The sequence below is a fragment of the Callospermophilus lateralis genome, chromosome 13 (genome assembly GCF_048772815.1).
Source record: "Callospermophilus lateralis isolate mCalLat2 chromosome 13, mCalLat2.hap1, whole genome shotgun sequence".
Taxonomy (NCBI): Eukaryota; Metazoa; Chordata; class Mammalia; order Rodentia; family Sciuridae; genus Callospermophilus; species Callospermophilus lateralis.
In genome coordinates, this window is record NC_135317.1 from 30,059,308 (window position 1) to 30,087,094 (window position 27,787).

Consider the following 27,787-nt stretch of genomic DNA (forward strand, 5'->3'; position numbering starts at 1 on the left):
AAAAAAAAAACTGGCTCCAGTATATTTGGGGCCTGTTTCTGGATTTCATATTCTTTTTTTCTTTTCTATCTATTTGCCTGCCCTTATGAAGTCAATTAATTATAGTTGCTTTTAAATATGTTTTAATAACATACAAGCTAGATTCCTTATGGAAAAGTAATAACTGTTCATTGTAGTATTGTGGTAATAGCCAAAGACTGAAATCAATTTACATGTCCCTCCAAATGGGATCAGTTATTTATGACCCATCCATTCAGTGGAATGCTGGAAAGAATAATGGGGGGGCTGGGGATGTGGCTCAAGCAGTAGTGCGCTCACCTGGCATGCATGCGACCCCGGTTTAATCCTCAGCACCACATACCAACAAAGATGTTGTGTCTGCCAAAAACTAAAAAATAAATATTAAAAAATTCTCTCTCCTCTCTCTCTCTCCTCTCTCTCTCTCTCTCTCTCTCTCTCTCTCTCTCTCTCATTTAAAAAAAAAAGAAGAATGGGGAAGGATTTAATAGATGATATGGAATGACCTCCAAGACATATGATTAAATAAAGAAGCAAAAAGAAAGAAAGAAAGAAAGAAGCAAGAAGGCACAAGACTTAGAAGTTAGAAGTTAGTAAAAAAGTTGTTATATGTTCATGGAATTAATCATGAATCCTGTTAAGATAGCAATAACATTCGTTGCCTCTGGTATTGTTGGAGACCAAGTTTTTTTTTTTTTTTTTAGAGAGAGAGAGAGAATTTTTTTAATATTTATTTTTTTAGTTTTCGGCGGACACAGTATCTTTGTTTGTATGTGGTGCTGAGGATCGAACCCAGGCTGCTCGCATGCCAGGCGAGCGAGATACCGCTTGAGCCACATCCTCAGCCCCAAGACTAAGTCTTTTCAATGCATACTTTTTTTACCCTTTTGAAAACTGAATTACACATTTGACTAAATAAATAAGATCTGTGAAAAGATCAGGGAATCAAAATACATTCACTGCTTGCTTAAAGTGGGTATAATATCTATAAAGAGTAATATACATAAAAAAGTGTTGGGGATCAAATCCAGGGTTTTTGGCATGCTAGGCAAGTGATCTAACACTGACCTAAACTCTCAACTCAACTACATTGACCTGACCCTTGAGATGATGTCACAGTGACCATCATATATGAACATTTGTATCGACTTGACAGTGTGTGGTCCAGGTGTTTTAGAAATTTTTGCACTGTTTCAGAGTAAAAATATGTTTTCTGTCACCATCAAATACTCATATACATGTTTTATTTAAAATTAATAACTAAATAATATAATAATTTTAGCTTTGTTAAGTCAGTTTTAATGTTTTATATTTTAAAATAATATGTATTATGCACTCTAATACTATATCTTATAAATCCTAATCATGATTTATTTTATTGATTTTTTTTTAACTTTTCAACTTTGTTTATTTATTTCTGTGGAGCTGGGGAATGAACTCAGGACCTTGGACATTGCCAAGCATACACTCTTAACACTCCCAACCTCCGTTTTATCGATTTTATGATTATTATTAGAGAGAGAGTCACATTTGAAAAATACTGGTATTCTTTATGGTTATAATTGAATCCTTGCAAATATGTCATATTATTTCTCATTGGTATCTCTGAAAATCAACAAGTATATAAAACTGGTAAAGAGTGGAATAGCTGAGTCTAAAATTCTTATTTATTTATTTATTGGTACTCAAATTGAATCCAAGTGTGCTTTACCACTGAGCTACATTCCCAGTCCATTTTATTTTATTTTTCTATTTTGAGTCAGGACCTCAATAAGTTGCTGAATGTATAAACAAGTCATAGTACATTCATGCAATGAAAAACTACTCAGCAAGAAAAAATAATTGCTAATGTACACAATAACATTATTAATCAAACTTGTGATCTTTCCGTCTATACCTCCTGAGTCACTAGTATTACAGGCATGTGCTTCTGTATCACTTGTAGAGTTTAAGGTAGTACACTACTGGTAGAACGGGTAGGGAGGAAGAGCTTTGTGGAAAAGACCACAGTTTCCAGCAGGAGTGCTTACATTTGGTGAAAACTCATTTTAAACTAATACTGCTAAGTATTATATGATATTATCTGAAGTATATCATTTATTACTCCCAAGACAAAGAAGTAGGAAGGTTATATAAGTAAAGCCTCGGGTCACATAACTGGTTGATAGTCAAGCTTAGATTTAAAGCAAATGAGAGGGGCTGGGGATATGGCTCAAGCTGTAGCGCGCTTGCCTGGCATGCGTTCGGCCTGGGTTTGAGGGTTCAATCCTCAGCACCACATACAAACAAAGATGTTGTGTCTGCCGAAAACTAAGAAATAAATATTAAAAAAAAAATTGAAAAAATAATACAAATGAGAGGAGGCACTTCCAGAGGAGAGGTGTAGAAAACCTTCAAAGACCTACTGTTCCGTAAAAGTAATAGTAATTTGGCAAATATTGTAAAAGTCACATTTTTCAAAACTTTGGAATTAATCAAGGTTTATGATACTCTGAGCAGTACTGATTGAAGAAAAACAACCAAATCTCAGTAAGAACAAGTCCTGCAATGTTTTTAACTTGCCTTATTTCTATCCCTCTCTCCCAGCTCTGCAGTACCCCTGACAACAAACTTACAACCATGTTATCTGTGAAAAACAACAGCATAGAGGTCATTTGAAGGGAAAAAACAAGTTTAAAGTGCCTCAAAAGCTCTGTCTCAGGAACTATCACTTCTTGTCCTGAATGATAGCTCCCTAGAAACTTTACATTTTCAAGACTTGGCTTCATTTGACCTAAGTTGGAGCTCACCGGGTGCCAGTAGCCCTACTTGTAGCCCTGTCCTCATGGGATTTGACAAAACCAATCAATGACAATTATAGTCATGTTTCATTCTATAAGAAGGATGAATTCTGAGCAATGTGACATTTGGCAATTTTGCCATGTGAACATCATCACAGAGTGTATTTACACAAACCTAGATGGCATAACTAGATGCCATACCTAGATAGTATAAACAGTATGCATTTCTAACTTTTTTCTTCTATAATTATTTAAAGGACAACTACCAAGAGATTATAAAGCTGCACGATGGGCTTATAATGCTTACAAATATAATTTGTGATAATAATAGCACAAAGTGGAAGAGGGAATGGAATTATATTAGAGCAAATTTTTTGTATGATATTGAAGGTTATTTGGTATTCATTGGAACAAGTTTGTTTTAAATGTTAATTGTAATTCTCAGGGCAACCACAAATACATAAATAAATAAATAAATTATATATATATATATATATATATATATATATATATATATATATATACACACACACACACACACAGAAAAAGACATGTTAAGGGAAGTAAAATGTTATAATAGAAAATATCTATTTAACCCGAAAAAGGTCAGTAATAGTGGAATTAAAAAAAAGATAAAAAAGACATATGCTATGTAGAAAAAAAAAAGATGGCAAAAATAAATTTTATTTTATCTGTACTTAAAAGTAACTGGATCAAACATTTTAACTAGGAGGCATAGATTAGCAAGTGGTTAAAAAGAAAAAGATAAGCTCTAACTATACGCTAAACTACAAGAGATACATTAGGATAGAATTCAGGGTCTCACATATGCTAGGCAAACGCTCTACCACTGAGCCACAACCCCAGCCCCAGACTAAATCAGTCTTTTAAAAAATTGTTACCAGAGACAAGAAAGAAAATTTTATAGTGATAAAAGAACAACCCACTAGGGAGTCATACTGATTATTAGTATGTGAGTGTGTATAATATATATCTATCAGCAGAACCCCTAAATACATAAGACAAAAACTTAGATTTGATAGAAGAAATAGAGAATTTAAAAATAATAGCTGGAAACTTCGATATATATTTCCAAAAGTGAATAAAAAAGACAAAAAGTATAAAAAGACTTTAACAATGCTATAAACCAACTAGACCTAACAGACATCTAAAGAACATGCCACCAAACAACAACAGAATACACATCTATTCAAGTTCACTTGAAACATTCTCTGTGATAGAGTATGGCAGGCTGTAAAAAAACTCAAGAAATTTAAAAGAATTGAAATCATTTTTAAAAATCTCCAATCCAGAGGGATGAAAATAGAAATTAAGCCAAGTGTGGTGATATGAATCTGTGGTCCCAGACGCTTGAAGGCTGAAGCAGGAGGATCACTTGAGCCCAGAAGTTTGTAACCAGCATGTGCAAAACAGTGAGACTTCATCTCAAAATAAATAAATAAATAAATAAATAATAAAATTAAATGTGGAAAATTCACAAACGTGCAGAACTTAAACAACACACTTTTAAATGACCAATGAGTAGAAGAAAAAAAAAATCACAGCAAAAATTTAAAAATACTTGGATACAAATGTAAAGGAAAACACAATGTACCAAAACTATGGGATGCCAATTGTGCTCAGATGCAAATTTATAACACCAAATAACTATATTAAGAGAGATGATCTGACGCAGCAGATTAGGAAGCACTTAGCAACTCAGAGAGACCCTGTCTCTAAATAAAATATAAAATAGGGCTGGGGATGTGGCTCAGTGGTTAAGCACCCTTGGGTTTATTCCCTGGTACAAAAAAAAAAAAAAAAAAGATGAAAGAAGACTAACTATTCTTTCTAATCTACTGAAGAATTGAAACAATAGGAAAAATTAATAAAAACTAAGTTGGTTTTTTTGAAAAACAATATTGACAAACCTTTAGCTAGAGTAACCAAGAAAAAATTAAGACTCAAATTACTAAACTCAGGAATAAAACTGTTGGCATTACTAATAACATTACAGAGATAAAATAACAGAACTCTATGAACAACAATAAGCCAACAAATCAGATAACCTACATGAAATGGACAGATTGCTAAAAAGACAAAAACTACCAACACTGACTTAAGAGGAAATGGAAAACTTGGATAGATTTTAACAAGAAATCCAATTAGGGGGCTGGGGATGTGGCTCAAGCGGTAGCGCGCTCGCCTGGCATGAGCAGGGCGCTGGGTTTGATCCTCAGCACCACATACAAATAGAATAAAGATGTTGTGTCCACCGATAACTGAAAAATAAATATTAAAAAATTCTCATTCTCTCTCTCTCTCTCTCTCAAAAGAAAGTGACTTTAAAAAAAGCGGGGGGGGGGGGGGGGGGGGCTGGGGATGTGGCTCAAGCGGTAGTGCGCTCGACTGGCATGCGTGCAGCCCAGGTTCCATCCTCAGCACCACATATAAACAAAGATGTTGTGTCCACCGAAAACTAAAAAATAAATATTAAAAAAAAAAAAAAGAAAAAGAAATCGAATTAGAAGAAGTCAAACACCTCCTCATCAAGAGGAGTCCAGGCTTAGATGGCCTCAGTGGTGAATTCTACTGAACATTTAAAACAGAGGGGTTTCTTTGTTTGTTTGTTTTCTTTCCTGGATTGGACCCAGGACCTTGCACATGCTAGGCAAACACTTTACCACTGAGCTATATCTCCAAATGAAAATTTGAAGAACTAACACCAATTCTTCACAAACTCACCAAAAAACAGAATAGAAAGGGACATGTTTCCACTCATTCTGTAAAGCCAGTGTTACCCTGATAAGAAAAACAGACAGATATCACAAGAAAAATATAGAGCTATATTGTATACATGTGCATAGAAGGGAACTTCCTCAAGCCAATAAAAGGCATCTGTGAAAAACCCACATCCAGTAACATAGATAACAGCAAAAGATTGAACGCTTTCTTCTAAATCAGAAACATGAGGATGATATTTGCTCCTGCCATCTTTCTCAATATTCATTCTACACATGGGAATTGGGGGGAAAAAATTGGAAGGCATCCATATTGAAAAGAAAGAAGTAAAACTATGTTCATATATGACATAGTTTTGTATATTTAAAAATCCCAAGTGTACACACACACACACACACACACACAAACTATTGGAGTTAATATGTCAGTTTAGCAAGGCTTAAGAATACAAGATCAATATTAAAGAATCAATGATATTTCTATGTTCTTGCAATGAAAACATCTAATAATAAAATTAAGAAAACAATTACTTTTATAATAGCATCAAAAAGGATAAGATACTTGGGAGTAAATTTAACAAAAGAATCATAAATCTTAATGCTGAAAGTGACAAAACATTGCTGAGTGAAATAAAAGGACTAAATAAATAGACATTCTGTGTTCATCAACCAGAAGATAATATTGTTAATATGGCGATAATCCTCAAATTGATTTACAGATCAGTGCAATCACATACAAAAGACCACTAATAAGATTAACAAAGTACCAGATGGCTTTCTGCAGAACTTGTCAAGCCAATGCTAATGTTGGTTTGGAAATAAATGGGAAGAACAGTGAAAACAATCTTGACATAGAAGAACAAAATTAGAGAATTCAAACTCAATGACTCAGAGCTATCTACAAGCCAGATGTGGTGGTACACTGCTGTAATCCTAGTGGCTTGAGAAGCTGAGGATCAAGTTCAAGTCGGGCCACTGCAACTAAGTGAGGCTTTAATCAATTTAGCAAGACCCTGTTTCAAAAAAAAAAAAAAAAATTAAAAAGGGCTTGGAATGTGGCTTAATGGTTAAGTGCCCCTGGGTTCAATCTCTAGTACCAAAATAAATAAATAATAAAAATTAGAAGCATTGGGATGTGGCTTAATGGTACAATGCTTGCCTAGCACACATGAGACCCTAGGTTCAATTTCCAATAATGAGTAAAATAAATAAATAAATAAATAAAGAGGATTACAAGTGCTGCTTCCTAAAAGCCAATAAAGCACTTTTGTGTTGTTTATTTACTTTCCATTATAACTGCATTCTCCACCCCTTACTCTCCCAAAGGAGGAAAAGAACAGTTGTCAATGGCAAATGGCAATCGTAGGGAAACTACACCAATAGCTGGCTTCACACTCAGGAGAGAACATTGTGGCTTCTCCTGGTGGCTTCCAGTGATGTACCTGTTCAGAGAGACTTCTCTAGTAATTAAAAATAGAAATGACCTCTGAAAGCCTTTTTGCTAACTTTATTTTTAAATTTTTCTTTGTAGTGCTGGGGATCAAACCCAGGGTCTCCCATATGGAAGGCAAGTGTTCTATCACAGAGCATACCCTCAGTGGTAGAGCACTTGCCTTGCATGTGTGAGGAACTGGGTTCAATCTCCAGCACCACATAAGAATGAATAAAATAAAGGTGTTGTTCCCATGTATAACTAAAAAAAAAAAATTTTTTTTTAATTAAAAAAAAGGGGCTGCGATTGTGGCTCAGTGGTAGAGCGCTTGCCTACTATGCGTGAGGCACTGGGTTCTATCCCTGGCACCACATAAAAATAAAAACAAAAAAAGCACCTCTTCCTCTGAATGAATGCAGTCCACATTAGGACTTGCTGTTTGGGACACAGTTTAGATCCTACAGCAAAGTGCTCTGTGTGTATGTAATCTGTGCAGTTGTAAAATTTCCCCCAGTTGGACTGCATACCTGACACTGTTTTCTTTTGATTATCTACTCTCTGAAACTTCCCACGCAAACATCAGGGTGATTCACATAGCCTCCTGATTCTGTTGTTTGAACATGCCTCTACTGCTGAAGGTGAAGAGTGGAAAGAAAACGAAATTCAAGATAGACTAGACAGATTCTCCTTTTGAGCATGGGTGTGGAACTGAGGAATTTCAATCTCAGATTGAGTTTATGAATAGAGCCAATGAAAAACATGGGAACCAAGTTTGTCATGCTCTCTACCATTTAGAATGAGTAGCAGAGCACTTTTAGCATAGAAACAGCATTAAATAAGAATACTGCCTGAGTGCCCACTCACCTTCCAAATGATTTGCTCTAGAATTTTCTTAGTGATTAGAAATTTCTTAGTGATTGTGGGTTCTATGCATAAGTAAGACTGAATATTTATAACAAAATTCTTTTTAAAAGAATCTTTCCCCTTGCCCCTTATACTCGTTTGAGTTGTTTTTTATAAGAAACTTCCAGCTAACTACATGGATTGTCATTTATCCTCGGAACTTTTTTTTTAGTACTTTAAATTAAACCTAGGACCTTGTGCATGCTAGGCAGTTGCTCTACCAGTGATCTATGCCCTATCCTATTATTATTAAAATTATTATTTGTGGTACTGGAGATTGAACCAACGGCCTTGAACATGCTAGGCAAATGTTTTGCCACTGAGTTATACCCTTAGTTCTTATTTATGTTTATTTTGAGACAGGGTCTCTCTAAATTGCTGAAGCTGCTTTCAAACTTGCAATCCTCCTACCTCATCCTCCCAAATCCCAGGGATTACAGGCATGCAGCACAATGCCTGCGCCCTTAGAACTTTTAAGTATGTTTTGTTCAATGTATTAGTCAAAGTTCAGTCAGGAAAGGAGAAATAACTAGATATTTCCAACAGTAAAGGATTTGTAAAGCCTCTGAAAGATTATCTGTCAAAGTTCAGGAAAGGCCATTACACTAGTTCCAGGTTCAGAGAACAAGGTACTTGTTATTGCAGGTCAACTGCTCCAGAAACTGCTTTGATTGTTCCCAATCAGCCTGCAGTATTTTATTAAGAAGTGAAGAAAGAAAGAAAGAAGAGGGCAAGTTGATTCTGCAGTCCAAGATCAACAAGAGGTTAATTCATCCAATCCATATTTCAAATACTGCAACTTCTAGAGAAAAAAATCTGTAAAGACTTTTTATTTGCGGGGGTGAGGGAAGGGTGGGGTACAACTCAAGGAATTTCGAATCCCCCCCACCTTTTTTTTTCTTGGTACTGAGATTGAACACTCTGTACAGGGACACCCTACTGCTAAACTACATTCCCCAGGCCTTTTCAATCTTTTATTTTGAGACAGGGTCTCACTAAGTTGTTGAGGCTGGCCTTGAATTTATGATCCTCCTGTCTCAGCCTCTTGAGTCCCTGGGATTACTGGCATGTATCAACACAACTAGAGAGAAGGCCAAAGTTCTCTAAGTATGCAGTTTCACTCCTGGTGTGCCAGATAACAGGATCAACAATTACATATTAAGATAATCTAAATTATTATTTTGACTTGAATATCTCCTAATCTTTCTGAAGTATGGTTTCTATAATTGTCTGCAGTCTGATTTTAGAGTACAGTACATACAATTTCAATTTCTTCCCATGTGTATATCCAGAATTTGTGGTTACAAACTGTTTTTTATAACCAAATTGATTAGCCTGAGCAGATGTCCATGAAATGAAAGTACAAGTTCTGATTTACAGTTTGAGCTCTAGAAATAGATCATTTTGGCTTTTTTTATTATTTATTTATTTATTTATTTGTGTGTGTGTGTGTGTGTGTGTGTGTGTGTATACCAGGGATTGAACCCAGGGGAACTTAGCCACTGAGCCACATCCCCAGCCCTTTTTTAAATATTTTATTTAGAGACAGGATCTTGCTGAGTCACTTAGCACTTCACTGAATTGCTGAGGCTGGCTTTGAACTCAAGATTGTTCTGTCAAGCCTCCAGGGCCACTGGGATTACAGGCTTGCGCTACCACTTCCAGCCTGGATCATTTTGTTTAAAGTGAACACTATTGTTCTTTGTTCTGTTGAAGTCTTTTTGAATGGCATTTCATTGTAATTCATTTAAATAAAAGCCACAGAAAGAGCATGAAAGTACACAGTATGGAGGATGCTGGAAAAAAGGTACACAGGGGAGAAATTGATTTTTGAAAGTTAGCATAATGTTCTTAATTTAATATCACAATGTCTACCTACAATTCTTTTTCTTTTTAGGGAGTGGTACTGAGGATTGAACCTAAGGATGCTCCACCACTGAGCTATGCCCCCAACCCTTATAATTTTTTTTTTTTTTTTATGACAGGGGCTCAGTAAGTAATCCAGGCTAGCCTAGAACTTGTGATTCTGCCTCAGTTTCCTGAGTCACTGGGATTACAAGCATGTGTTACCATGCCTGACTCATTTACAATTTTTTTTTTTTTGTACTGGGGATTGAGCCTGGGGGCACTTAGCCACTGAGCCATATCCTAAAGTCATTTTTATTTTTTATTTTGAGACAAAACCTTGCTAAATTGCTGGGGCTGGACTGCAACTTTCCATCCTTCTGCCTCAGCCTCCTAAATCACTGGGGTTACAAGTGTGCTCTGCCAAGCCCAACTCATCTATAATTCTTAATGGTATTTCTTGACCATTTGATCACCTTCATCTTTATTACTTGGGAAAGCAAACTGTCCCATATCTTTGGGATTGGGTAACTTTTCATCATATGTCAAAAGCAACAAAAATATATAATTTTTCCCTTGCTTTTTAATATTCGAAGCAATGGGGTTTTTTTTCCCCTTCTGTACTTTCTTTGGTCAGCTTCCCTGAGATATAATTTAGTTACAATAAAACTCACAGATTTTAAGTGTGCAATTCAAGGTAGTTTGACAAATGTGTGTAGTTATGTAAACCCCCCTACAGTCATGATCTAGAACTTCTCATCACTTCTAAAAGTTCATTTGTATCTCTTTGGAGTTACCTCTCACCATCACTCCAACCTCTAGCAGAATTTGATCTTATTTCAATCACTGAAATAATTTTGTCTCTTCTAAAATTTCCTATCACTGGAATCATAAAGTATATAATCTTTTTGTGTACCTAGCTTCTTAGCACAATGCTTTTGAAATTTGTTCATATTATTAAATGAATCAGTGTATTCCTTTTTAGTGCTCAATGATATTCTACTATATGAATTTATTACAGTTAGTTTATAGACATATGGTTTGAGGTTTTAGCTATTTTGAATAATGCTGCTATGAGTATTTGCTTGTAAGTCTTCATGTGAATATGTTTTAGGTTTTCTTGAGTAAATACATAGAAGTAGAATTGCAGGATCATAGGATAAGTGTGAGTTTTCCTTTTCAAATAACTACATAACCACTTTTCCAAAGGATCTTACATTTTGAGTTCTCAGTGGCAGTGTATGAGAGTCATGGTTGCTCCACACACAGTTGCTTAACACTAGAGTTATTAATTTTGTTTTTTGTTTGTTTTGGGGGGATACTAGGGATTGAACTCAGGGGCATTCGGCCACTGAGCCACATCCCCAGCCCTATTTTGTATTTTATTTACAGACAGGTTCTTACTAAGTTGCTTAGTGCCTGGCTTTTATTGAGGCTGGCTTTAAACTCACAATCTTCCTGATTTAGCCTCCTGAACTGCTGGGATTACAGGCCAGCATGCCTGGCATCAATTTTGGTTTTAGCTACCCAACTGTGTGTGTAATGATATTTTGTGGTTTTATGTGTACTTAATTAATGACAAATAATTAGCATTGAGCATCCTTTTAAGTATTTGTTCACATCTTTTGGCTTGTTTTAATAAACCATTTTATTTGTCATCTTATTGAGTTGTAGGAGTTCTTTATGTACTATGAACACAACTCTATCAAGATACTTGTTTTGCACCCTCCTCCTCCTGCTCTTCCTCCACTTCATCCTCCCACCCCTGTGGCGTCACTAGGATTTATTAGGAGATGCCTTAATATAGGCATTGTGCTCTCAGTTTATAAAGCATGCATGTGCTGCCAATTTTTGAGCAATGATACGAGGCAATTAACAGCCAAATGGATATTAACATAGCTCTTTAAAGCTTATTTTCACATGGTTTCTTCATCTGGAACTTGATTGTGGGCTTCTCTTCATTGACTTTGGTCACTGTGTTATTGTTATGGGTCAATAGAGAAGGAATCTGACCAGCCCTAGTGGAGCCTGGGTCTACAATTCATGTAATCTCCTTGATGAGAGACTCTGTAGTCGAAAAGGCATCAAACTTCTTGGTCAGTTTCTTATTCTTGTTGAGTTTCTTCAGTACCTTGATGTCCACATGAACATATGCAACAGCCTTGGCCTTCTCACAGTGCTGTTGTTCTCCTGGGACATACACAGAGAACTTGGGGTAGAGAGTAAACTTAAGTTTATAGGTGCATAGGAAGCAATTGTCTCTCTAAGGGTCAAGATCTTCAAGGAGATCTGCAGCTGACTGCAAAAAATTCTGGCCCCTTTCCTGATTCTAGTGCAGGATTTGCTACACCATTTCATAGAGTATTGATAGAGACTTTGCTTTGCTGATCGTGGTGCCTAATGCTTCAGTAACTGGAAAAGAAAGCTGCCATTTCATTTTCAATTTCCTTTCCTTTCCTTTTTTTTTTTTTTTTTCCTTTTTCATTCAGTGCTGGGGATCAATCCTGGGACCAGGTACATGCTAGACAAATGCTGTACCAGTGAGCAAAAGCCATTTCTTTTACCTAACAGTATCTTTTGAAGAAGAAATTCTTTAATTTTTGCAGAAATCCAATTCATCGTTTTTATTTTGCATTTTGTGTTTTCATAACCTATTTAACGGTTGCTTAACCCAAGTGTATTCAGGTTTTCTCCCAGGTTTTAGTTTAGAAATTTTATAGTTTTGTCTCTTTCCTTGATCCATTTTAAAGAGGCAGATATTTTGAATCTCAAACTAAAATGTTTCTTAGCAGGTATGGTGTCACACTCCTGTAATCCCAGCTACTTGGGTGTTGGGGGAGACTGAAGCAGGAGAATCACAAATTTGAGGCCAAATTTGAGCAACTTAGCGAGACCCTGTTCCAAAATAAATAAATTAATTAAAGGGCTGGGGATGTAGCTAAGTGATAGAGCACCATTGGTTTTAATCCCCAGTACATTAAAAAAAACAAAACAAAACAAAACAAAACAAAACAAAAAAAAACCCTAAAATGTGCTTTAGAAGATAGTTTGAAACCCACATCATTGCACAAATTTGTAGAGGAACAAAATTTCTCTGTATTCTCTTCCTCCCAACCAGTTAAACCAAAGGAGATACAGGTAGAATTACTAGTTATCATTTCAATGCAGTTGCTGCTAGAAGCCTGAAAATCTCTTCCTTTTCATCATTGTAATTTATATTATGTTCCCTTTTTCATTCTTTTCTTTTCTTTTCTTTCTATTTAAAGAGAGAGAGAGAGAATTTTTAAAAAATATTTATTCTTTAGTTTTCTGCGGACACAACATCTTTGTTTGTATGTGGTGCTGAGGATCGAACCTGGGTTGCAGGCATACCAGGTGAGCACACTACTGCTTGAGCCACATCCCCAGCCCTCATTATTTTCTTTCTTTATTCTTTCCTTCCTTCCCTTCTTTCTTATTTTGATGGGGAAGAGGGGCTGGAGATTGAACTCAAGGATGCTGAGCTACATCCCCGGTCCTTTTCAGTTTTTATTTTGAGACAGGATCTTAATACATTGTACAGACTGATATTGAACTTGTTATCCTCCTGTGTCAGCCTCCAGAGTAGCTAGGATTATGGATGTGAACCACCTTACCTAGTTATTTATTTCATTTCTAAAATCTATTTTTTGTGTCTATTAATTTTAAGGCTCAAACATTTTATATCTTAACTTTTCTGCTTACGTCACTGTTCTCTGATAGGGATGTATTAAAAACCTTCCTTTTATGACATGATTGATTAATTTTTTAAAAGTTTTTATTTACATATTGAGATACTGTGATGTTTACTGCTAAGAAGTTATGATAAGTATATTTTATTTAGAAATTCTTCCTTTATCATAATTGAATGTCCCTCTTTATATTTTGAGGCATTAATTCTAAATAGCTTGATGTTATTGCAATGGCAGTTTTTTAAGGTTAATATTAGACTGGTAAATATTTTTGCACCATTATACGTGTCTCTTCTAAGCAATATATAGTTGGATTTTTTCTCTTAAAATGCCACACATAAATTAGGCATGGTGACACAAGCCTGTAATCCCAATAGCACAGGAGGCTGAGGCAGAAGAATGACAAGTTCAAAGCCAGCCTAACTAATCAAAGCATTAAGCAATTTAGCTAGACCCTGTCTCAAAATTAAAAAAAAAAAAAAAAGAAAAAAGAAAAAAAGAAAAAGGACTGCAGATGTGGCTCAGTGATTAAGCACTCCTGGTTTTAATCCCTAGTACAAAACCAAACCAAACCAAACCAAACTAACCAACCAAACAAACAAACAAAAAAACCATATAAGCCAGGCAGGTGGCATAGCCTGTATCCTGGTGACTCAGGAGGCTGAGACAGGAGGATGGTGAGTTCAAGGCCAACCTCAACAACCTCTCCCTTGAAATAAAACATAAAAAAGGCTGGGTATGTAGCTCAGTGGCAAAGTGCCCTTGGGATCAATCCCAAGTACCTAAATAAATAAATAAATAAATAAATAAATAAAATTAACAAAATAAATACCACATGAAAAATCTCAGATTTTTATTTGAAAAAACTGTTATTTTGTTAAATAACAGGTAATCTGGGTTAGCTTTTTATTGCTGTGATAAAATTGCTGAGAAAAACAACTTAGAGGAGAGATGATTTATTTAGTTCATGGTTTCAGAGGTTTTAGTTCCTGGTTGATTGGCTTCTTGATTTGGGCCTGAGACAAGGCAGAACATTATGGCAGAATGAACTGGCAAAAGGAAAGGAACTCACCTCATGACAGCCAGGAGCACAGAGTGAGTGGGAGAAAGGGGCCTGGGAAAAGAAATACCCTTCCAGGGCACATCCCTGTGACCTACTTCTTTTAATGCAACCCCCTCCTACAATTTCTACCACTTCCCCATAATGCCATCAAAATTTGAATTCATCAGTGCATTAATCCATTGAGGTTAGAACCCTCACAATACAATCACTTCCCAAGAGCCCCATGTTTGAATGTTGCTGTACTGGGGAATAGTTGTCAACACCTGAGCCTTTGGAAGACACTCCAGATCCAAACCATAACAAACTCAAATTCGCCATTGTATTTCATTTTCATTGTCTTGTATTCCACTTTCCATGTACTTAAAAAAATCAGTATAATCATGGTCCAAGCATTTGAACTATGATCATCCTTTTTTTTTTTTTTTGTACCAGGGATTGAACTCAGGGACACTCAACCACTGAGCCACTAAAATTTTGTATTTTATTTAGAGACAGGGTCTCACTGACTTGCTTAGCATTGCTGAGACTGACTTTGAACTTGAGATCCCCCTGTCTCAGCCTTCTGAGCTGAGACAGGTGTGCCCCACTGCTCCTGGCTATGATCATTCTTTCAATGATATTTAGTTAAGTTTAAATTCTAGGTTGAGAGTTATTTTTCCTCAGTGCTCTGATGATATAGCTCCCTAATATTTTTCACCATGAAATCAATTTAATGGTCCTTTTTAGTATTAAAAAATAAATACCATTTACTAGAATTAAGCCTGCCTTTCTGCCCTCCTGGGATGGTGGGGGAGATGCTGCTGAAAAACTGAGCCTCTCTTACAGAAGTAGACTCAAGAAAAGAAAGAGAAAAATAGGGTAACAAATGAGATTGTATCTCTGATTTTTTTACTTTCTCCTCACTAGCTTTTTAGAGATAGGTCTATCATGTGAACTCTTATGTGCATCTATGTATGTGAGCTTTTCTTGTCCAGGAGGAAGTGATGTCAGGGGCTGTCATCATCAATATTAATGCTTTATTTGGGCACAATAAAGCATTAATATTTTAATGCTTTTTTTAATGAAAAAGTGGGTGGGGGCTATGGTTACAGTCAAAGGAAAAAAATTTCATGGATCATGCAGATTGTTTCATTTACTCACCACTAAGGACTTCGATATGAAGAGCCAAGTCTACGAAGTGAAGGATTCCCAAGAGATTTACAATTTGGGTGAGACTCACAGGCATCTATAGGCTGACTAGTTTTTTTGAAGTGTCTAAAAGCAGAATGAAGTCTGTATGTTCTTATATGACTGAGTTTTGATCATCTTTCTTTTATAATAACTTCCATGATCTGGCTGACCTTGTGAATGTACCCAATACTGCCTGGCTTCAGATCTATGATGTGAGCTTTCTTTCTTTTCTTATTTATTTTTATTTTTTACTTTTTTTGGTACTGGGGATTGAACTCAGGGACACTCAACCACTGAGCCACATTCCCAGCCCTATTTTTTTTTTTTTTTTTTTTTTTGGGAGAGAGGGAGAGAGGGAGAGAGGGAGAGAGGGAGAGAGGGAGAATTTTAATATTTATTTTTTAGTATTCGGCGGACACAACATCTCTGTTTGCATGTGGTGCTGAGGATCGAACCCGGGCCGCACGCATGGCAGGCGAGCGCGCTACCACTTGAGCCACATCTCCAGCCCCCCCAGCCCTATTTTGTATTTTATTTAGAGACAGAGTCTCACTGAGTTGCTAAACGCCTGTTGTTAGATCCTACCTCATGCCCCTCCCCCTCCCCCTCAGCTGCTGGGATTATAGGCATTTTTTTTTTAAACTTGTTTATCTTCTTTTATATCAATGTTTGGAACACAAAATGAACTTTCTTTTTCCTCATTAGGTATTCAAATTTCTGTTAAAAAATGAAATAGAGTAGAAATGTTAAGAGCATATATCTAGTTTTGTGAAACTTTTATCTGAATTTATATATGTGTCTTGGGTCATAGCATAATATTTAGTGACACCCCCCTCCTCCACAAAAAAATCTTAACTAAGCTTCTCCAGAAATCTTCATCATAATTGATTTTAAGACTATAAACAAAAAAAGTCTCTACAAAAAAGTTAAATGTAGTTAAATTTTCTATTTTCCCGTTGCTCTATTTCACTTGGCCACTTGCCAGGAAGAAATCAGCACTCCAGGTGCTGAACGCCCCTTCACTTGTTTTTCACAAACATGTATCCAGTATAATAGTTTGTAGAAATGTGTAAACAAGGCCTCTGGCCTTGAGCTGGAGCTTCACAGAGATGTCTACATTTCTAAGATAAGAGAAGTTACCAAGTGGGCTCCTTGGTAACAGCTGGCAGGGGGAGGAAAGAAAGGGAAGAAGAAGCTCTTCCCTTCTCAGGTGTTGTCCTTGAAGGGTTAACTTGTCCAGAACAGTGAAAGAAAAAGCTGTTTTTATGTGAACTTCTGCAGACTGTGAACTTCTGAGCCCTTCCCTTTACATGCTGGGTATAAAATTCTGAAACTACCTGAACTTAGGGTTCAGGGGATTAATTGATTACAGCAAAAGCTGTGCCCTCTGAACCTGACTGTGTGCCACTGTAACAAGCCTAAAATCAATTTGGTTTTAAATAAATACTGCCTGATTACAGACTATAATTATCAAGGAAACCAGTTTTTAAAAAATGAAAATACAAGGATTAGCATATTTAATCACTTTAAAGATATGAGTGATTGCTTCTTCGAAATTGACTTTGAATCACAAATTTTTATACATATCTGTGTTACACTGTGGATAGGTGAAAGACTTAGCAAACTTGATTACTGTTTTTAGTGCTCTTAGTTAAGTCTCTTAAGCTAAGTTTAAATTTCCCTGTAAGAAAATTATATTTAGATTATCTCTCAAAGGTGTGAACATTAAAGAAATCTAACAGTACTTTGAAAATAGTACAGCAGTATCATTTACTAATTTCTCTCCCATTGTTGTTGAAATGTATTGATATATGGATATTTGCAAGCTTAGTGATTTCCACTGTTAAATTTAACCCATGTAGAAATCAAGAACATATAAAATTAGAATAACTTGGATAAAATCATGTTTGGATTAATGACAAATACTAAAGAAAGACTATTATGCCTCTTCCAGATATTACGAAAAGTAATCCAGTTTTGATTTATGAACCATTGAATCCTTGATATAGAATCTGTTGGCTAGGGTAAGCTATCAATAGATATGGAGTTATGGGAGATCTAAGTTTTTCCTTTTAGAGGTAATATATTTTATGGTCTCTAGTAAAGGCAATATTCTCGAAATATTTGTCGATGGCAATGTTTAAAATTTGGTGGAGTAATACTGTTACTACTATAGTTGTGATTCTAAGTGACTTCATGGAGAGAAATGAAAACATGGGTTTTTAAGTGTCATTTAAGTGTTCTTTCCATCTTTGAAGAACACTTCTCATACCCGATTATATCAAAAGAATTTAATGTTCCCATGGAAATGAAAGCTTGCAATAAAGGACCTTTTGAGCCTCTTCCAAAGCAAGTGATGATATCAAACAAAAACAAAAACTATTATGCACACCTTAGAGAAAATGTGTACGGGCCTTTAAAAAGTAGGAATATATATGAAAAAGAAGGTCAAAGATAAAAAAAAAAAAAAACATAAGAAAATAATAAAGAATATACTAGGATAGGAAAATACTGAAAATTATGTGTTTTATTTTGTAAATGTGTGTTTATTTTTAAAATTGTCTTTAAGGGTACAGAGTATCCTTGTTTAACTTGTACCCCCATTGTCTAGCACATTGGTACACAGCTGGCAATCTTCAAATGTTTCCTAAATGAACTGATGGGGGCATAGTTTAGAAAGGAAAACCTAAGGCACATCTCTCTCAGAAGACAAAGATTTTGAATTTCTCTTTTCAATCCTTATCTGAATGGATATCTCTGATTCACTGACATTTATTAGCTGACCAAGTTCTTCCAAGTTTCAAAGCTCTCTAGAATCGCCCTGTGGCGCCACCATCCGGAGCTGCAAGGAATCTCCGGACTTAAAACCACCGCCCCGGGTCCACGTTCTTTACGCTCCTCTGCGTTAGTTTTCGGAGGTCCCCTGAACGCACGCGCTTGTGATGGGACGCTAGCCTACAAGAGACTACAATTCCCAGAAGGCCGTGCCACAAGAAAAAAAAGTCCCGCTTTTAAGGGGGGGGGCGCGGGAGGAAGGAAAGCTCGCGAGAGAACAAGGTTCAGGCGGCTGCGCGAAGTGAGTGGAGGGGGGTGGAGAGAGTGAGGAGGAAGAGGAGGAGGTGCCGTCCCACAATACCAGGCGGGAGGGCGGGTAGGCGGTTTGTATCCGGGCTGTGAGGTGCTCCGAGCCGCGGCGGACCTTGCTGCCTCTGTCTCTTTAACGTGAGAGGAAGCGATGCAGAGGGGTGGAAAATGGCAGAGCTGCAGATGTTACTAGAGGAGGAGATTCCATCTGGCAAGAGGGCGCTGATAGAGAGTTACCAAAACCTGACCCGGGTGGCGGACTACTGTGAAAACAACTACATACAGGTGAGGAGCGCGGACGAGCGAACAGCGGGCGCTGGCCCGGCCGAGGACCCGCCGCCGGCCGCCCGAGTGACCAGCCCACTGGGCGGGGTGGGGAGCTGCCCTAACCTCAGCCGCTGCCTCAACTCCAGCCCTAGCCCCAGCCCCAGCCCCGCTGGGCAGAGGGCAAGTGGCCGGGCTGAGGGAGCGGCTGCGATACAGGAAGTGGCTGTGGTGATGGAAGCCGACCCGAGGGGTGGGAGAAAATGGGCGAGGGAGCCGGGAACCCGCCGGCGGCGCAGTCCGGCGCCCCCCTGGCGTCCGCCTCCCTGAGGGCTCGGCCCCCGGCCGCCTCCCGTCCGACGGGCGTGCGTCCCGGAGACCCCAGCTGCCGCCCTCCGCCTCTGTGCCCCGAGACGGTTCTGGGACCGGGAGAGGGGAGAGGAAAGGGCAGGGAGAAGCGGCCGAAGACAGAGGAAAAGCGGGGTGTGTATCCGCCGAGGGTGCGGTGGGGGCGATTATGTCAGTTCAGCCCAGAGGGTGTGTCTTTTATTTATTTATTTTTTTTTAAAGAAAATTTGTCATGAGTCATATTACACGGACCTCCCCGAGGAGAGAAGGAAGCGGGTGTGGGGAGTGAGGGAGGGCGTTTGCGAGAAGTTAATCTTAAAATTCCTTTAATTGAAGGTTAGTGAATCTGCCTGTTGGTCCTTTTGCCAGTCGGGTTTTTCCCCCCTTCTCATCATTTTCACTTCCGCCTTACGGTGATGTATTCTCGTTGTAAAGCATCAAGTATTCTTAACTATTTGAATAAATGACTTAAATCTTGTGTCTTCCTCCCCAAAGTTCTTGAGCTGTTAGCTTCGTGAGTAACTTAAAATAGAGACATGTCCTCTCTGGCTGCTTATTTTCTGAGGTTTCTCTTTCTGATCAAAGTAAATGTATAGAATTATGAATCCAAATAGATTTCCAAACATATTTAGTTGTTCTTGGAACCACAACGCAAAACACCTGTTATTGTTACTTTATCAGAAAATTCTTGGATCCTTAGCTATGACAGATGCTTGTTTTTATTTTGGTGATTGGAAGTGAATTGTGTGGTAGTTTGATTTGTAGATCTTTATGTAAACTAACAGTTTGCAGTAGAAGCAAATAAAGTAGCAGAGTCCTTTGTGTCATTATAATGACACCAAAAATTCGTTTTTTTAAGGAAAGACCAATCTATTTGAAAGATTGGGATTATTGCAGTTGAGATCTAAAGTGTTTATAGAAGTGCCTCCCATGTGATTATCATTTTTAAGAACCAGTAGTTTCTGTTGGCGAATGTATTTCCTCTTTATATTTAGAGGAAGATAAGTGTTTTCAGAATATTTTGAATATTTCTGTTTCCATATTAGTGACATTGTATCTTCAGTAACACTACTAGGAATTTCTCTTCATGCTTTTTTCAAGCTTTTACTTTAGGAATTTTACTGATAAGTAAACTTGTTGAATGCTTGCTATGCCTACTATATTACTTGTTTTTGCAAACTTTATATTTGGCCTTTACAATCTTATAGAAATGTGGATGTAGTTTGCAAATAGAAGAGTGATCTTTTAAGTTTATTGGTATTAAAAATGTGCCATTCTCCATTCAATTTAACTTGAAAAACCTTGAAGTTGAGGCGAACCTTAATTTGCTGAAAGTTTGTTCTGAAAGTGCAAATATGGGAAGTTAAATTGCATTCATTTTAGAAAAGTCATTTCTTTATAGAAGTCAGCAGATAAGTATTTCATTAAGGGTGGCTCCTTGTTTTGCATATTGGGAAATCTGACAAGTATATGGTGTGGTAATGCTGTATGTTGGCAACTGTTGGTAACTATAACATGTTTTAGCCTGTCTGTTGACTGTTTATTTTTCAAGTAGTTGTAAGCTGCAGTACTTTTTTTCCCACTCACTCAGGCCCCTTTCCTTTTCTCCTCCTGCTGTTAACATGTAACTTAGAAGCACTTTAAAACTTAATTGATAATATTAAGAAGTTATTTCTCATGTGTCACGAAAAATGTTGACATGGTGCCAAGAATTACTGTCAGTGGCCTCAGACTTTTTTTTGGTAATCCTAGACCTGAATTATTCTGATCTGACTGGGGAGTAAGGAAATTAAATTCACACACAGCAATGATTATTGACTACTTGAATTTAGTATCCTTTAAACTTTGGGCTTTATGATCCATGTCACTAGTTGCTTTCCTAAGGGGCTTGGACAGGGTCAGGTTCAGACAGGCTCAGAAAATGATGTGGATGTTCTTGTGGTATGTGGTGCTGCTGACACTGGTACTATGAATGAGGAACAAATAGTATTAGAAATATCCATTTGGATGTCTACTGAGATCTTTCTATATCCTGTGATTCTGATTGGGTTGTAAATAAATATAGATAAATATACCTCCTCTTAGAGAAAGTATATAATCACTTATGTTTTGAGAATTAAAAAAATACTCAATTAAATTATTGGTTGGATGATTTTTGTCTTGCGAATTCATTTTAATTTTTCTTGTATTTTGAAAGTTCAGTCTTGGTCCACTGATAATTTCTTTGGGTGTAGTATAGTTGAATCCTTTGAGCAGTTTGGGTCTTTGGGTTTCATTGACTCTTAATTATTAAATTGTAATACTAATAGCAGAATTTCTCAAAATATTCCACTGTTCTTAAAAAGGACAGGGATTTAAAGTTATGAGGAAAATAGTATTAAAAGTAGAAGGTTTTTATGTAGACAAGTAGAGAAGTCTTTGCCATTTACATGTTTTTTTTTCAACATATATATTTTTTGGTTGTAGATGGACACACAGTACCTTTATCTTATTATTTATTTTTATGTGGTACTGAGGATCAAACCCAGTGCCTCACACGTGCAAGGTAAGTACTCCCCCCCACTGAGCTATGACCCCAGCCACCACTTACATCTTTTTTTTTTTTTTTTTTAAGAGAGAGAGAGAGGGAGAGAGAGAATTTTTTATTTTAAACACAGAGAGAGAGAGAGAGAGAGAGAGAGAGAGGAGAGAGAGAGAATTTTAATATTTACTTTTTAGTTTTCGGCGGACACAACATCTTTATTTGTATGTAGTGCACTACCGCTTGAGCCACATCCCCAGCCCAACACTTACATCTTTTTGATATCAAATTGATTTTTTTCTGTTAGAGTATGTCAATTACAGTTATTCCTTAGCCTGAACACATTTAGATAATTCTCTTTGCTCCACTTTAGAGTTCTTACTCCCTTTGCTATGAAAACTGTTTTGGGGAATAGGAGGGAAAGAAAGCTAAGTGAAGTGGAATAGAAATTGTTTAAGAAAGGCTTTGCAGGATGCAGATTGCTGTATTGGGTAAGAACAAAATGTCTTCCATACAGTTTAAATTTTTAATTTAATTTGTCTGACTGGAATTTCACTAACAAGAACATCATCTGGGTTAACAAGTATGTTCTAATTATTAGTCATATTATTACTGTGAGCTAGGTAGTGTTGTTTACTCAACTCACATGACATTTACTTAGCTATGCACGTTTAATTTTGGAAAGCAGGTAATTTTTGAGCAGGACCATTTTGGAGTTGGTAAAAGCTTCCCTTTCTGGTATTGTACAGTGTATGTCAGTTTATAAATTGTCACTTATATGTTTCTCCTTTACCCTTTCTTTTTCTGTTTGGAAACTCTTTTTTGCCCAGCCTGATCTTTTACTTCACATCCTTCTATATACTTTAAATCATTTCTTGATTACTTACAATACAGAATACAAGTAAATGCTTTGTGATTATACTGTATAGGGAAAAATGACAAGAAAAAAAATCTGTACATGTTTGGTACAGATATGGGTCCCCCTCCCCTCCAGATTATTTTGGATCAGGGATTTGTCTACTCCTTGGTGGCTGAACCCATAGATAAGAAAGGCCAACTGTAATTGATACCATTTATTGAGTACCTAATCTGTCATAGCAGATATTTATACTAATCCTTATAAACTCTCCATGATAGGAGTGCTTTCCCACAGAGGAGGAACTTAGAATTTGGAAAAATGCAATAAATTTTGTTTGGTCATATGGTTAGTAACTGGCAGACAGGATTTCTGTCTAATTCTGACAGACTCCATAGATTATGCTTTTTTTCATGTCACATTGTTTCCAAACAAATGAGTCTAGAACTCAGATTAGTTCAGCAATGTCATAGAGTAAGTAGATTCTTGGTCAAGTCTGGCAACCTAACAACTTTAAGTTGCAAATATAAGAAAGTTTGTAGTTTGGAGACTTAGCTGTAAAATCTCCAAATGATGAAAGTGTTGACTGTAGAAATTGAAGGCTAGTTTTTCACTGAGCTCCATGGATTTTTTTCTTTCTATACATCTCTTTGCTTATTTTTTCCCTATTCTGATTCATTTGTAATTATGGTGAGAAAATTTGTAGAATTAGAAATTAACAAAAGGTGTGTGTGTGTGTATTCATATATATATATATTTGTGTGTGTGTGCGCTAGGGATTGAACCCCAGGGCTAGGTGCGTGCCAGGCAAGCACTCTACTAACTGAATTATATCCCCAGTCCTTAAAATATTCTTGATAGTTCTGATTTCCATACACATTGGATTTAAGGAAGGGGTCAAAATGATTGAGGAGATTAGGACACACAGGCAAGTTAGAATACTTAGGATTGTTCTTTGAAGTTTGAGTAAAGCAGTGAATACCAAAGTCAGAGATGCAATGGGATATGTAAATGAAGTAAACAGGGGTTTAGTTAATTTTATAGAAGATCCTCAGGTAATTGTTAAATTGACACATACCATGTTTCAACATGTTTATTATAATTTTTTAAACATTTATTTTTTTAGTTGTAGGTGTAAATAATACCTTTATTTTATTTTTATGTGATGCTGAGGATTAAACCCAGTGCCTCACGCATGCTAGGTGAGTGCTCTGAGTCACAACCCCAAACCAAATATTGAATAATATTGAATATTATTTGAAGTTTGAATTAAAACTAATATTATCTTTTTCCTTTTATAACTTTAATACCAATAAGAATTTTACATATGGTACTTTGGTTTGTTTAGGTCTTCCGTTCAGTGTGTTTCATTCTTTTGGAAAGTTTTTAGGAAATTGACACTTCTAATTCCTCTTAGGTGCTTCTGCTTTCTCCTGTTCATTCGGATAGTTGAGATATATTCCTTGTGGTGGAAAAGAGATATTTGGGCAGCTGAAGATCTGACTATTTATATTAAATTATCTTGCAATAATTAGACATTTGTGAGTTAACAGTCAGTGTATTATTCAGAAAGGAAGAGTGTACCCAGGCACTAATGACACATGCCTGTAATCTAAACTGTTTAGGTGGCTGAAACAGGAGGAATATAAGGACAAGGCCAGTCTGGACAACTTAGTGAGACTGTCTTAAAATAAAACAGTAAGAAAGGGCTGGGATGTGGCTTAAGCGGTAGCGCGCTTGCCTGTCATGCATGCAGCCTGGGTTCGATCCTGAGCACCACATAGAAAAAAACAAAGATGTGGGCTGGGGATGTGGCTCAAGCGGTAGTGCGCTTGCCTGGCATGCGTGCGGCCCGGGTTCGATCCTCAGCACCACATACAAACAAAGATGTGTGTCCGCCAAAAACTAAAAAATAAATATTAAAACACACACTCTCTCTCTCTCTCTCTCTCTCTCTCACTCTCTCAAAAAAAAAAAAAGATGTTGTGTCTGCCGAAAAAAACTAAAAAAAAAAACAATAAGAAAGTGCTGGGGATGTAGCTCAATGGTAAAGCATCCCTGGGTTCAATCTCCAGGACTACACACACCAAAAAAAAAAAAAAAAAACAAGAAAGAATGATACTGCTAATATTGGGAGAAAAGATTGAACCAAACAGCTTACGAAAATATAATTCTATATAATCCATGAAAATAGTGTTATGAAAAGTAATGTTCACACTTAAGTGCTAATCTGAGCGCATTTAAAAAGTTTTGAAAGAGGCCATATTTTTTTTTTAATGTCTTGTGTTGATTGTAATTTTTAAATTTTATTTATTTATTTTTTGGGGTATCAGGATTGAACTTGGGGGCACTCAACCACTGAGCCATATACCCAGCCCTATTTTGTATTTTATTTAGAGACAAGGTCTCAGTTGCTTAGCACCTTGGTTTTTACTGAAACTGGCTTTTAACTAGCAATCCTCCTGTCTCAGCCTTCTGGGCCACTGGGATTACAGGTGTGCGCCACTGTGCCCAGCTTTGTTGATAGTAATTTTTTGAAGTTATGATCTGATTTTAGAAGAAATAATAGTCAAACCTCCAAACTACAGACTTCTTAAATCTTAATATTATATTAATAAGACATCAAGCTATAAAATTAGGGATTTTTTTTTTTAAAGTACATCACTGAGAAAAGATACTAGGAAAATAGCAATTATTGGATTTTGTTTTAAAAGGAAGTAGTTGAGTTGGGTTTTTTTGGGGGGTGGTGGAAGTCAAGTGGAATTGAACTCGGGGCACTTGACTACTGAGCCACAGTCCCCAGCCCTATTTTATATTTTATTTAGAGATAGGACCTCACTTAGCACCTTGTGTTTGCTGAGGCTGGCTTTGAACTCACAATCCTCCTGCCTCAGCCTCCCAAGTCACTGGGATTATAGGCGTGCACCACTGCACACCTATAGTTGGTCCAAGTTGATTATTTTAACAGTAAATATATATTTAGACATGGAGATTATTTTCTAGTGCTACCAGTGCCTAGACTCAAATAAGTATCTTAATTTTAAATCTTATAACATTCTCCATTAATAAAATAAAACTTTCTCAGAAATGGTTGGTAATTAATCAGTATTTGTGAAGAAAATCTGAAAGCAAAATAAACAAAACATCCCAAGGAAGATAGTGTGTATTTGTTATTAAATGTATTCTAAATTTTATATGCATCTGTACTTAGCACATTTCTTACACAGCAACTATTTGTGGAATTGAGTTTTTACATTGACTAAAGAGTATTGGTAGGAACATTTCAAGTATAGCTTTAAGTAGAAGGAAACTTTATATCTTATTTTAGTGCTCTTCATTTATATGCCATAATTGTATATATTCTACCATATAGAAAAAGAAACTTCTTAGTTTCTAATATTAGCAGCCTAAGGCTTATAATAAATACTTATTTTAAGATAAAAATAGTAGAGAGTGTGTATGGGTGCCATTTTAACATCTTGGTTGCCACCCAGGAGTGGGCTTTTAGCTGATAGCCTAGTAATGCCATTATTTTTTTGTCAGACTATTTTTTCACTTATCATAAACTATTTAAAAATTTTCTTCCCTTTTGATATCTCTTTTCTTTTTTGTCTTTTCTTTTTTATTTTTTTAGTTGTAGTTGGACAAAATATCTTTATATATTTATTTTATGTGGTGCTGAGGATCCAACCCAGGGCCTTGCACATGCCAGGCGAGCTCTCTGTTGTTGAGCCACAACCCAGCCCTCTTGTCTTTTATTTTATAGAGAAAACAGACTTTATCATTATAAAACTTATAATTCCCTATCACTAAATCTCCAAACCTATGTAAATAAGGCATTCTTGCTTATCCTATTCTATTTCCTTGTTATAATGGAGAAAAGGTGTCCTTCCTCCTAGCTAGGGTCAATGTTTTTTTTCTTTGCTCTGGGTTCCATCCTTTCTTAACCTTTCCAGAAACCTTACACTTTATTTTTCTTTCTTTTTTTAAGGGGAGGGGTGTTTTACCACTTAGCTATACCCCCAGTTCTTTTTATTTTTTATTTTGAGACAGGTTCTAAGTTGTGAGGGTCTTGCTCAGTTGTTGAGACTGGCCTTGAACTTGTGATCCTGCTGCCTCATACTCTCAGATAGGCACATGCCACTGTGTCCTGTGAGAAACCTTACACTTCTTACATCTTTTCCTCCTGAATTTTTGCAGTCCAAATTGAAACGTTTCAAGTCTTTTCCATATTGGGAAACTGTTTTGACCTCATATGCCTATCTAGTGACTTTAACAGTTGTATTAAAACTATTGTTGACATCTTCCCTCCCTCCTTTCCTCATTTTGCTTTCACTCTTTAGATTGCTTTATTTGGTTTGTCATCTCCACTGCTTCATAAAATTATGCTCAGTATCTTTCCTGTTGCAAAATTCATAGAATACTTTTTTAATTCTCATCTTGCTTGTCTTCTCAGCATCATTTCACTTAGTTAGGCTTTCAACATTCCTCAGTTATCCTCCTGCCTCAGTCTCATATAACTGAAATTATAGACATGCCCCACCATGCCGTGTCCCCTCTTATTTTGACAAGTTAACTTTTGAGCTTCTTTGATACCTTTATTTCCTTGCCCTTTGTTTTCCTTTAAGTATTAAAGTAGTTTTATATGGGCTTTTTTCTTTACATGTCACCTTAAATTGTTTTACTTATTCCCATTTGAATCTCTAGATTATATCTGTCTTCCTCTTAAGTTTAGATTCGTATGTCCAAACACCTGCTTATGACACCTTTTTATTTGAATTGGGAGTGCCCTAGACTGAAGATGCTAGAAAGTACTCATCACCTCCCTGCACATCTTTTACTTCCTATCTATCTACTCACTCACCTACTGGAAACTTATGCATCATTCTTGACTCCTCCATTGTATTTTCCTATTTTTTCATCCTTCTCCCCACTAATTTAATACCACTAATTCATGTTGTAGCTCTTGTTGATTTCTTCTTAAATGACTCTAAAATTTGCCTATTCCATTCTACTGTACCACCCATTACAAAGCATTATCTGTTGTTTAGG

The 27,787-nt window shown here is 36.6% G+C and overlaps 1 protein-coding gene, 1 non-coding gene and 1 pseudogene across 16 annotated transcripts in view; 1 reads left to right on the forward strand and 2 right to left on the reverse strand.

Annotated features, from left to right (window-relative positions):
* Window positions 1–6,825: 6,825 nt before the first annotated feature.
* LOC143379735 (small nucleolar RNA U3) lies at window positions 6,826–7,036 on the reverse strand. Its single transcript, XR_013088519.1, has one exon. It is a non-coding gene; the product is annotated as a small nucleolar RNA U3 (small nucleolar RNA).
* A 4,506-nt stretch (window positions 7,037–11,542) lies between these two features.
* On the reverse strand, window positions 11,543–12,156 carry LOC143412023 (large ribosomal subunit protein uL1 pseudogene; annotated as a pseudogene).
* Window positions 12,157–18,783: 6,627 nt separating this feature from the next.
* Window positions 18,784–27,787, forward strand: part of Abi1 (abl interactor 1) — a 99,632-nt gene continuing 90,628 nt past the window's right edge. For all 15 annotated transcript variants that reach the window (XM_076872784.1, XM_076872788.1, XM_076872785.1 and 12 more), the window contains exon 1: window positions 18,784–19,031. In XM_076872784.1, coding sequence (XP_076728899.1) covers window positions 18,915–19,031 — 117 coding nt within the window. In that variant the 5' untranslated portion in view covers window positions 18,784–18,914. The remainder of the gene's footprint in view (window positions 19,032–27,787) is intronic.